This window comes from Rhipicephalus sanguineus, chromosome 4 (assembly GCF_013339695.2).
Source record: "Rhipicephalus sanguineus isolate Rsan-2018 chromosome 4, BIME_Rsan_1.4, whole genome shotgun sequence".
NCBI classification, from domain to species: Eukaryota; Metazoa; Arthropoda; class Arachnida; order Ixodida; family Ixodidae; genus Rhipicephalus; species Rhipicephalus sanguineus.
This window is the reverse complement of record NC_051179.1, coordinates 155,012,637-155,023,366: the sequence shown is the minus strand read 5'-3', so window position 1 is coordinate 155,023,366 and position 10,730 is coordinate 155,012,637. Positions and strand designations below refer to the sequence as shown.

General features: G+C 43.1%; 1 protein-coding gene across 7 annotated transcripts in view; it reads left to right on the top strand.

Moving 5' to 3' along the window:
• Nucleotides 1–3,605: 3,605 nt before the first annotated feature.
• The window catches only part of LOC119390835 (nascent polypeptide-associated complex subunit alpha, muscle-specific form-like), a 45,265-nt gene continuing 38,140 nt past the window's right edge, over nucleotides 3,606–10,730 (top strand). For 5 of the 7 annotated variants that reach the window (XM_049414937.1, XM_049414940.1, XM_049414938.1 and 2 more), the window contains exons 1-2: nucleotides 3,606–3,693; nucleotides 9,223–9,293. Coding sequence is in view for 2 of the 7 variants with exons in the window: in XM_037658542.2 (XP_037514470.2) it covers nucleotides 3,627–3,693; nucleotides 9,223–9,293 (138 nt within the window). In the remaining 5 variants the exon portion in view is untranslated. The remainder of the gene's footprint in view (nucleotides 3,694–9,222; nucleotides 9,294–10,730) is intronic. The other 2 variants (XM_037658542.2, XM_037658544.1) reach the window with 1 other exon arrangement.

The following is a 10,730-nucleotide window of genomic DNA, read 5'->3' as shown; positions in this document are numbered from 1 at the left end:
AGAGTTTGCGGAGAGTACTCGTTGAGTGCGGACGTTTCTTCTCCTTCGGCGCATCGCGCCAAACCGCGTGTTCGGGCTGGCCGGCGTCCCCGCCGGTCGCGTTGGTCACCGCTTCTGGTTTCCTTCGTCTTCTGTTGGCGTGCCATTACCGACATCTCTTCCGTGGCTAAATGATGTCAGTGAAGTCCTAATGGACCCCGGCATAAAAAACACTTTCGTGTAAGAGAATGCAAACAGCATCATATTTGAGATCTTGCGCGAAGCCAAGTGTTGCATTAATGGGGGAGCACGATGCGGCTTCACAAGCCCGGCTGTCTCCATTTCAGTCATATTCTGGCAAATATGATGTAATGCTGGGTGACCCTTTTATGTGGCTGAAGAATTACAACACTACAATATCTTGTTTTTAATGCTAGAGGAAGTTAAAAGTCTGAAGGCTGAAGAATTACAACACTACAATATCTTGTTTTTAATGTTAGAGTAAGTCTGACAATCAGGCAGGCCACGATTGTTTGGGGAGAATACAATTTTCAACATGAGACGCACAGCACTCATTCGTTCTGGAAGGCCAGCTCAGGAAATGCGAGTCACTACGAAACAATGTGCCTTAGCCTCCTTGCCCATCTCGCACTTCGAGCCGCTGCGGAGCTACAACTCAAGCGTCATACCTCCACTGACCTACTTGTATTTAATTAATAACAACAATAATAATAATAATAATACTAATAATAATAATAATAAAAATAATAATAATAATAATAATAATAATAATAATAATAATAATAATAATAATAATAATAATAATAATAATAATTTCTTTATTTCCATGAGCGATGGAGGAGACTGCGGGTAAAAGTTGCTTGAAAACAAGCAACTTCACAGAGGCCCGCAGCCACCTCTACAATGCAGGCAGCGACAGCACACATTCACAAAAAGCAAAGAAAATCATACAGAACACATATTCACAATACAAATATATCCAAACAATTTATACAATTTCATACAAAAAACAGCCACATCATTAAGAAAGAATGAAGGAAGCAATACTTTACTCTCATTTGCTATGCGAGAATCTATCGATGAAGTGTTCGCGCAGTGTTCGTGCAGAAGTTATCTGCAATTCAATGTGTAATTTATGAAATGAATTTAAAAGGGTTGGTAGCGTGTATGATATTCTCTGCATAGAATAATTTGCTCGCGCAGTGACCACCTTCCACTGTTCTATGTAACGAGTGTCATATGAATGAGTGTTCCATCTATTACAGCGAAATCTGCTATGAAATAAAAAAAAACAGCCTATTTTAGTGGAGTAGGTGTCGCCACTGCAGGTCTCCATAACAGCTATCGTACGCAATAGAAATAAAAGCAGTGTTCAAGCGGAATTTGTACCGATGCGCTCTGCGGGGCAGTCGAGTATTCTACTACAGGGCCACGTTGGTGCTTGACACTCCTTTGCAAAAATACCTTATGCATGCGTCATGCAGGGCAACGAATCACGTTAACGGATGTAATATAGCGTGGTAGAAGACCAAAATAACAACAGGCGTCACGTAATGCGAATTGCGTAACGAGTCGGTGGTTTCAATCTTCCCATCCACTAAAAATTGCTCAGCCGTAATTCTTCATCATCATCAGCCACAGCATCAAAAAAGTGCACATAATGCCTTACAGACGCGTAGTGGGTACCTCGCTTCTGCGCACAATAACGAATAATGGTAGAATGGGTGCTTCCTAACTTCTAAAAGTTATGAGTTATGGCGTATTGGGCACCTTGCAACTGTACTTGCAGTAGTCGCTCCAGTTTACAACGAGTTCAAGAAAGGCCGCTCCTCCAGCTTTCGCTGTGACTCGGCTGCGTATTTTGCGCATGTCTGGCGTTTTTGCTGTGTTTTTCTCTTATTCTGAACATGTCGTAAACAAAACAGTCTTTGCGATAAGCCTTCGTGTCGTCTCTTCTCGGTATTCGACTACCAATGAACAGCGCCGCCACTCCGGCATGCTACCACTCAGAACCGCCGGTGCCCAGCTCGTGAGATAAGCACCCGGAGTCCGAAACACCGTGTTAGAAAATGGTTAGAGAACCCTTTAAGATCACTGTATGGTTGTTTGTTACACACTTCGCAGTATCTTGAGCAAAGAGCTCGTTAGACGGCACCCACACATGAAGTAAAGCCTGAGTTATGAATGAAATGAATTGTTTCTGATTTCGTATATTGTTTTGGGGGCTATTTGATAGAAATTTCCTTTTCTCTCTGCTTCAACTGATAATGCAACGCTAGTACAGTTGTTCTATGCCATCGCTGACGAAGTGAGAATTACAATATTTACGTTCGTGAAGGACACGGAACAGCTTTCGTCACCGCACATATCACCAGTCAAAAAATATTTGTAAGATGGGTAGACCTGGAGCTCATAAACGCTATCCGCGTTTAACCTTGTTTCATATGTTACTGAGGTCTGACCTGCCGTGGTGGCTTAGCAGGAGAAATAATGTCCTGGTAGCCTAAATGACGTGGCTCCGATTCGTGCCCAGATTGATTAGCGGCGACATGCTAGAAAACCAGTACCTAAATGTTGGCGAGATGCAAGAAAACCCTTTCCTTAGATTAAAGTGAAAGTTAGAGAATACCTCGTCCTCAAGATTAATCCGCAGTCCTCCACTACGGCGCGCCTCGTAATATTAAAGTGATTTTGACACAAAAACTCTCAACAGTCATTTGATTACAGTCGAATACAACTTGAGATGTCTGTAGATGTACGGAAACAGAATACCGAAGCACGGTAGCGATCGACTCCGCGACCACAGAAATAGTCCAGCTCATGCATGCTTCAGTGTTCTCCGAAGGCGGGCTCACTGGCCGCCCGGCTCATGACGTCAGTCTGGAGCGCGCGTCCATAAGTGTAGACCCGTGTACATTCGTATTTAAGCAGGAAATTTTCCAGAATCCTAACGATGTATCATACTGTAGTGAACTGAGGCATGGCGTTTGAGTTTTTGTAATGTAGGGTTCCCGCGATGCGCCATGTGCATCTGATGATGCCAATTTCGTGTTTTACTTACAGCTAATAATAAACGTCTTGTATGAAGCTTGCGGAAACAAGCCAACTTATCTTCAAACTGAATTGCAGTTCTGCAAAGTCCCGCAACCTTGCTCAACTTCTCCCTTTCTCTTAAAAGAATGCCGGATAAAGGAATAACAATGTCAGAACAGCGAGATGCAGAGATTATCGATGGCCCGTTTGGTTAGCTTAGGTCTTTAGTAAAGACAGGGTTAGCCTGCGAACGTAGGCCGGAAATTGCTGTCCTCGTTCGTCTCATTCAATGTTCATGAATCTTCCACCGTCGTACTTACGTACATCAGAAGGTCTAATAAAGTTTGCCGAAGTGTGTGTAATGGCTCAAAACTCAATGAATTTTTTCATTGCCCATGAACTCAGACTATATATAGATATGAGGGGTCAAAATAGTAGCCAGCCTTGCAGGGAGGTCATGTCGTTTTTTTCTTTAAAAAATGTTCAGCTGCCATTAGACAATGCGAATACGGTAGAAATACGCGTGACGTAGAAGGATGCGTTCTTCTCCGCGTCTTTTTCTTCTTGTCATAGACAATAGAACACATGACACGATGCAGTTGCCTCTCAGAGACTCGGTGTTGTGGCCATATTTTATTGCAATCACGGTTTCTGCCGTAAGTAAGTAAATATTTATTTTTGGAAACTTTCCTGTAGCCATATTCAATATTCAAGCGCTTGAAACAAATCAATACAATTGTGTAAACACCTTCTAGCATGTTTGGATGATGTTTGGTGAACAGCTTTCACAATTTTCAACCGCCAGGTGTTCAATATTCTGATAATTCTTTTTGATAAATTAATGACAAAGCAAGCTTCCGGGCCTTTTCCGCATACATTTTGTTAAGACTTGGATTCCACGCCGACCTTGCTACTATTTATGAGTCCAACTAAAGACAGAATACTCATTTGCAGGGCACTATTATTGTTCATGTTGATAATCAGAAGTCTTAAAGGACCCCTGACACCAAAATTGAAACCTCGAGATCTTTGTGTTGTTTGAGTTTCCTGTATACGGGGGCACATCTGACCGATTATTAGTGACGAACGTTGCCTTTAAGATATCTTAATTTGGTTTTAAAGTAAGCGTGAATGCTCACTTGAGTTGGCTGCACCTTGCGACATCCTGGTACGACGTAGATAGAGGCCCCGTGTGACGTTCCACGAGTAAAGCAAGTATTGTGGACGTCACAGAAGGTTTGCGGGGCGCACGTGCACAATACGATGACTGGCACCCGGCGAGGCCTATTGTTCCGCACCCCTCTGGCTCTGTTGTCGGGCTGCTTTCAAGGTAGTTTTCCTGAGGGGACACGCGCTTAACAGGTTTAACCCATACCGAGGCACCCACATACTTTCAATCTCTACTGCGCGCGGGGCCCCGATTTGAAAACCGCGCTGTCAACGTCACCGCAGCTTGAGTGCACGTAGTCTTTGACACTCCCCCGCATGGGGCGCCGGTTTCTTGGGGTTTTTAGGCGGGCGTTTTGAAGTGATGCTAAAATGGTGGCAATTAACTACGCTAGAATTAGTTGCACGATACGCTAGAGCATTTACGATTTAATTTAGAGATTACCAGACACAAAGCTACAAATTACAGCAAAAAAGTCACCAACAAAAATTTCGCTGTCAGGGGTCCTTTAAGCCATAGATTTACCGTCTGGTGCATGCCATGTCGGAGCCCCATTATTTAGAGATATCTGCAGATAGTAGTCTTATTCTCGCCTTAATGTTTTTCCATCGTTGTCATTGTGTTCTGGTTCATTGGTCTTGTTTATTTGCTCCTACTTCCTGTTTACATGGCCGTGTGTTGCAACGTCTATCCCTAACGTTTATTATCATTAGGGAAACATTGCTTGTTTATCTGCCATCAGTAGACTTACTCGTTCGGAAAAGAGTTTCTGAGACCTTACAGCTGTCCGATACATATCTGTGCATCTTAACATTGTCACAGTAATGACCTAGGATACTTGTTCGACGACGCAATTATACGATTTGATTGCTGGCAAGAGGTCGGCCATTTTAGTCTATAGAGTCATTGTATAGAAATATTTCATGAGCTGCTTGTCCACGTTCGCAGCCTGGATGGTATGGCACGCGCAGCTTAACTTCCCGGTCGCCCGCTCAGTGACAGCCGCAACGACCACAATTAGTTTAAGGTGGGGATTGCGCTGATGCTCATCGTATCCTTCGTGCGAAAGCTATATCGCAGGAAAATTTGTTATCCCTTGCTTCTAAATTAATTTCATAACTTCCAATAGTTGCATTTTAATCATTGTGCGTTTTTTTGTAGTCGCTACACCTACGCCCTGACATTCAGTTTTCAATTCCCACGCGCTCCTCATTTTCACTTGCACATATGCCTGTTATGTGTTGTATTCGGCTCTTTAGCAGCATGTCTACATATCTATAATTGCTAGATCTAGGAATTTAACTGCAGAATTTGCACACAAATTTCTCAATGGTACGCCTTCTCCTAATTTTATTCTTGAAATGAAGTAAAAGGATACAAGTCGGCAGTTTTGCCACTCATTGCATTTGAATTTTCCGCGCATAACTGATTTTCTGTTTTACGCCATGCATTTTATGGACTCTGATTACGGCTCTGTGCCCTCCAAAGAGGCGGAGCTGCTGAAGAAAACTTACGTCCTATCAGGGCAAGCAAGCGCTCAGGACAATGTAACTCGCCACAAAAAGAAGCAACGAACCATAACAGGCCCCTTGGTTCACATCCCGGTTGGTTTCGATTATTGTGTAAGATGAATTCCTTCAGGACAGCGCAGTGCCTGCGGTGCGCTGAACAATGCCGACAGAGCCATATCCGCATAATCTGTCAAGAAGCAACTTAGGTGTTGTGCATGGCAATACAAGTGTAGAACGTTCAGCCACGATTACCTGATATCAAAAAGTCGATGCTATATTTAAAGAACATTAATCGATATGTAGCTTCAACGGAGTGACGACTGCATGTTCTTGGTCATGCTGTCGTGGCAGTAACAAAACGTTTCTGTACGTCAATGGATATCCCCTGCACTTTGGCTGAGACGTATGACACAAATAGCAGCCATGCAGGATATTGAGCTCCTGCTGGGCAAAGCGCATTTTCATTGTTGTATTGTTACGTGTACGTACATATATACTGCTTTCATTGCTTAAAACATGAAGTGGGATATGGGCATGCTGTGTTTCAAGAAAAGTATAATGGCGGCTCGTCTCTATTATTTATGAGCCCGCAAAAAAAGAATGACATCTCTAGGTTCTGTTCCACTTTACTTGCGTTTGAGAATGTCATTCCCCTTTCAAGGACCACATTTAAGAAATTTTGTGGCCGTGCTTCACACAGCGGTTTCCGGTTTGTCACAACACTAGGCATTTTCATGAGCTTTCCAGTAAAATGGAGAACAGCGTTCTTTTATCGTTAAGGAAGCACGCGTCGGGAAATTAAGAAAAAATGTATGCAGTTGCGCTCAACGTGGAAGCCGTAGGAAGTGCGGAGCAGTGATCTGCCGGTCCTTCAGCGACGCTCGTTGTCACTGGAAAGTGCGCGCTGCCAAGCGTACAGCCTGCTAGGCGTCCATGGTGGGAAAGGAAACCTGTATTTGTGATGCAGTGGCGCCATCTGCTCACCTCCTCAACCTTCTCCTCACTATCACCGGCCTTTCCCCGCCCCCTCGCTATACGTGGTTATGCTATGGCTATCATATACATGGCTTTGCTGCGGTACGCCAAGCGACATGACGCGACGACGACAGCATACGACAGCCCGAGCCCCTAAAGTGCTCAGAACTTAAAAATGCATACGTTTATCGCATATAGGCTTTCGTGCAGTCTCTGCTGTATGAAACAAATGTTTGCGCTACAAATACGCACGTGCAGCTCGTCTACCTGCATAAATCGAGTTGTTCAGAGAAGTAGGCAAGACGCAGGACATCTGACGCCTGATACAGTTAAGCATAGAATGGCTTGCTGCATTTTGCGTAAAACACTGGATGACAGTACTTCTTGCTCTTTGGCTCAACTACGTCGACAAAGCGTTTTGTTTCCTCGATAAGGTCCGCTACTTCATGCAAGAACCTCCCAGAGACTGCTGACTAAAGTTTGCCTTAGATCATATAAATTGCATTTTGTGTGTGAAACGTTTCCCATTTGTTATAAAGAACTGCCTACACTGTAAACTTTTTCCGCGGCGGTTGTAGCGAAAGCGATATCCTTTGCAACGTCTCATTTTAGCAGTTCGGCAACGCAGTGGTCTGAGTAAACGACAATGCCGGATATATATAGGGTACTCGTCCCTATTTGTTTTCTGAGTGTGTAACACTGTTTTATGCCGCATGCAAAATCAGTTTATTCTATCGTGAGGTAGGGACAGCTCAAATAATAGAGACTCCATAAGAATAATGTTGGCCATCTTTTGCGAGAGAAACGCCGCTCTTTCCATAGCTTTCCGTGACGTGCTCCCTTGTTATCGACTTGCCTTGCAACACGACGATATTTAAATCCTGCTTATAACAGATAAAGTACAAGGCGCAATGAAGGTTGCAGAGACGTGTGTCACACCCCCTACGCCATGAAAACGCTTTAGCTTGACAATTAACTTAACGAAAAAAAAATGAGTACTGAGATATACCGCACATATCCCGCGCAATAGTTCTATAGGTGCATTGCTCTCCTGTTATAAAATCATTAATTTCAAAGAGACGCTTGATGTTCGATGAATGTGTACTCATTTCGTTGCAAAGTAACAGTTTCGAATGTTTATTAAATATTTATCTGGCATAAGCATGCAATACGCTGATTCACGCACCCGAAGCGCAAACAGGTGGCTCGTTGATCATCTCAGTCTCAGGAGTCACACTACCGTCGCTACTTAATATATAATATACAGATAATGCCCTAGCATTTTTTACGTTTACAAAAGAGAGAGAGAGAGAAGAGGGAGAAAGGAAAGACAGGGAGGTTAACCAGAAGCAGTCTCCGGTTTGCTACAATAAGAGAAATTCCTGAATATTTTCTCACCCTTCTGTAATGTCTTTTTTATAGTATGCTGTACCAACACCACCACTTTGAAACATTACTCTTTGTATCGCGTTCCTTGCTTTTATCACGTTTATTTATTATTGTTCATTGTATATATGAGCGTACATCCGCCCACAAAAGTTTACGAAACAAAGGCTCCACTGCAAATGCAAATTTCTCGGCTCTTAGTGCACGGCGCTTCTACCCTAGCGGGTATCAAGGACTATACTGCAGGCTGGAACATCTATTTGGAGGCTATGTTCTCAGAAAAAGTGGGAATACGGATTTCTCGGAGATTTCGTGTTCCGAACACTTTTGCGGCGGGGCGTGGGGGGTACATAAGTAAAGATCTCATTTGTTCTAGTGTTCTCTTTGTGCAAAATCCGTGTAATATTTTTTCCCCAATTATTGTACTCTATTTGTTAAAAAGCCGGAACTTCAAGACTGCTGCCAGGCACGTCGGCCGTCAGGCACTCCCATGTGCTTCTATAGCCGTTTTTCACCTGAGGGACGCCCATTTCTAGTTGGAAATGAAGATTTGATTTGATTCTAACACGACTGACACACCCACTTTAACAAATGCGGAAGAACTAAAAACGCGGCAATCACTGTCGGAAGCAATGCCATCATTCTTATTATCTGCTGTGGTACGATATTTGCACTCAACGGCGCTTGGATTTCGGTTTCACCTGTGAACTTGGTCGAATTTCATCCTTTCGTGCATGCTACCTGAGGCCGCCTATTGCAGATCTCGATGCGGCATTGGGCTGTTCTCAGGAAGGACTTCACTACTCATTCGATCCTACCACCAGTCTTTTCGGATTAAGAATCTGGTTATTTTAATTTATATAATTAGTGCTATAATTAATGTTCCCCTCGTCGTAAAATGTCTACCACAGCAGCAAAGGCTATTATGAAGGCAGCGAGCAAATGAAGCCCTTCTCTTATTCTTCAGGATCCTGAACTGTTGGATTAGTATGTCCCGTCCTCGTCAAAGGTAGCGCTGGAATATTTTAAATAAGTGTTTGTCACCAACTAGCCCTGCAACGTGTTAACTTTCTTCATGAATGTGGTATTTGTGTGAATCTTCTGTTTGGGGTACTGATTCCAAATTTCCCCCTTTTCTTCTGTGTTTAGGTGCTTTCCCATCACTAAAGCAATTTCAATCGCAGAAGGACGACTGCCAGCGCATTTGGCCTCGCTTTCTGGTGAGAATTCTGGCTTCTGTGATACCACTGTTATTGTTGACGCCCTCTAAACGTACAGTGTATACCGAAAATACCCCTGAAATAGTCGTCGCTTTTAGACACATCTAAAATGTTTATACTCATTTTCCTTAAACACGGGCAAAGATCGATATAGCGTGCATTGGCGACATCAGCTCTTTAGACGCTCATAGTTTCATGATATCTTCTTGAGATATGCTATCATAGCGAATAAGCTGAATTAGCAAGTTAGAACTCTAGTAAAAGTAATTGAACAAAAAATAGAGTAAATATCAGGCGCCTAGCTTATTGCTTACGGTTTTTAATTCCGGCGCTTCAGGATACTATACATCAATCTGATGAAGAAGGAAATTTCTTGCGAAATAAAATTCAATGCACTGGATACTGGAATTAAATTCACCTGTATTCAATGTGACCAGTGCAACGCTTTGTAAACAACACAACTTCGCAATTTTTTTTTATTATATAGAGTTCCATTAGTTTTAGCTTCGGCGTAAAATAGAGTGCTAAATTGTGGACCTAGATTGTTTTGACAGGGTCTTAAGAAATATCCTGGTGGTAGGGAACACTTTGACCGCCAACCTACATAGACTAATACACTAATGTAACTCAATGGATAATTTTGTGGCGGTCTTTTATTCTTCGCTGCTGATCATTCAGACGCCGGCCTGGAGACGGCAAGACGGCACGTAAAACTTCGTTTTCCTAGCAAATATATCAAATTCTCTGACTAAGTGAATGAACACATGGCATACTGATCTAAAATGTGTAGCCGTGCAATGATAACGTGTTTCCGTGCGTTGATAATATATTCTAATATATCCGCGAAGTGGCCTGCTCTGCATGAGCGTCTGGTAACCACGTGCCATGTGACATTTGTGGACGCCGACGTTTGCATGCACAGTGGTACACAGATTAGGTCAATCATTTAATGTGCAGGCTTGCAGTGGCCCCAAGACATCTATATGGTCCTGTTTGAATAGCGTCCGCTGTCGTTGCGTGGTGGTTATCGGTGAATGGGTTTGGCTACACATTTTCTAACATAACCACTTAATCTCAGCCAGAGCTATAAAAATAGCCACCTTTGGAGTACGCAACGCGCACGATACTTTGAGTAATTAGCTTTACTAGTTCAGCAATAAAAAAAAGCAGGGTAGTGTTTCTTACCAAGTAAGGGATGACTTTAAGCAGAACTTTTTATTCTGAAAAATATACAGCACACATGAGCCAGCCAAACAGATGATTCAGTTGAGCAAGCTTTCGCCATAATTTAGTTTTCCTGGAGTTTGAACCTGGCCCTCAAAGAAATGTGGAACTAAAAAGCTGGTCTGGCTTCAGCATTCCCAGTTGATTTTTTTTTCCAAATATAATGCGAAACACATGCGCCCTAATCTGACGCGGCTTGGGCCCATGCCGTTG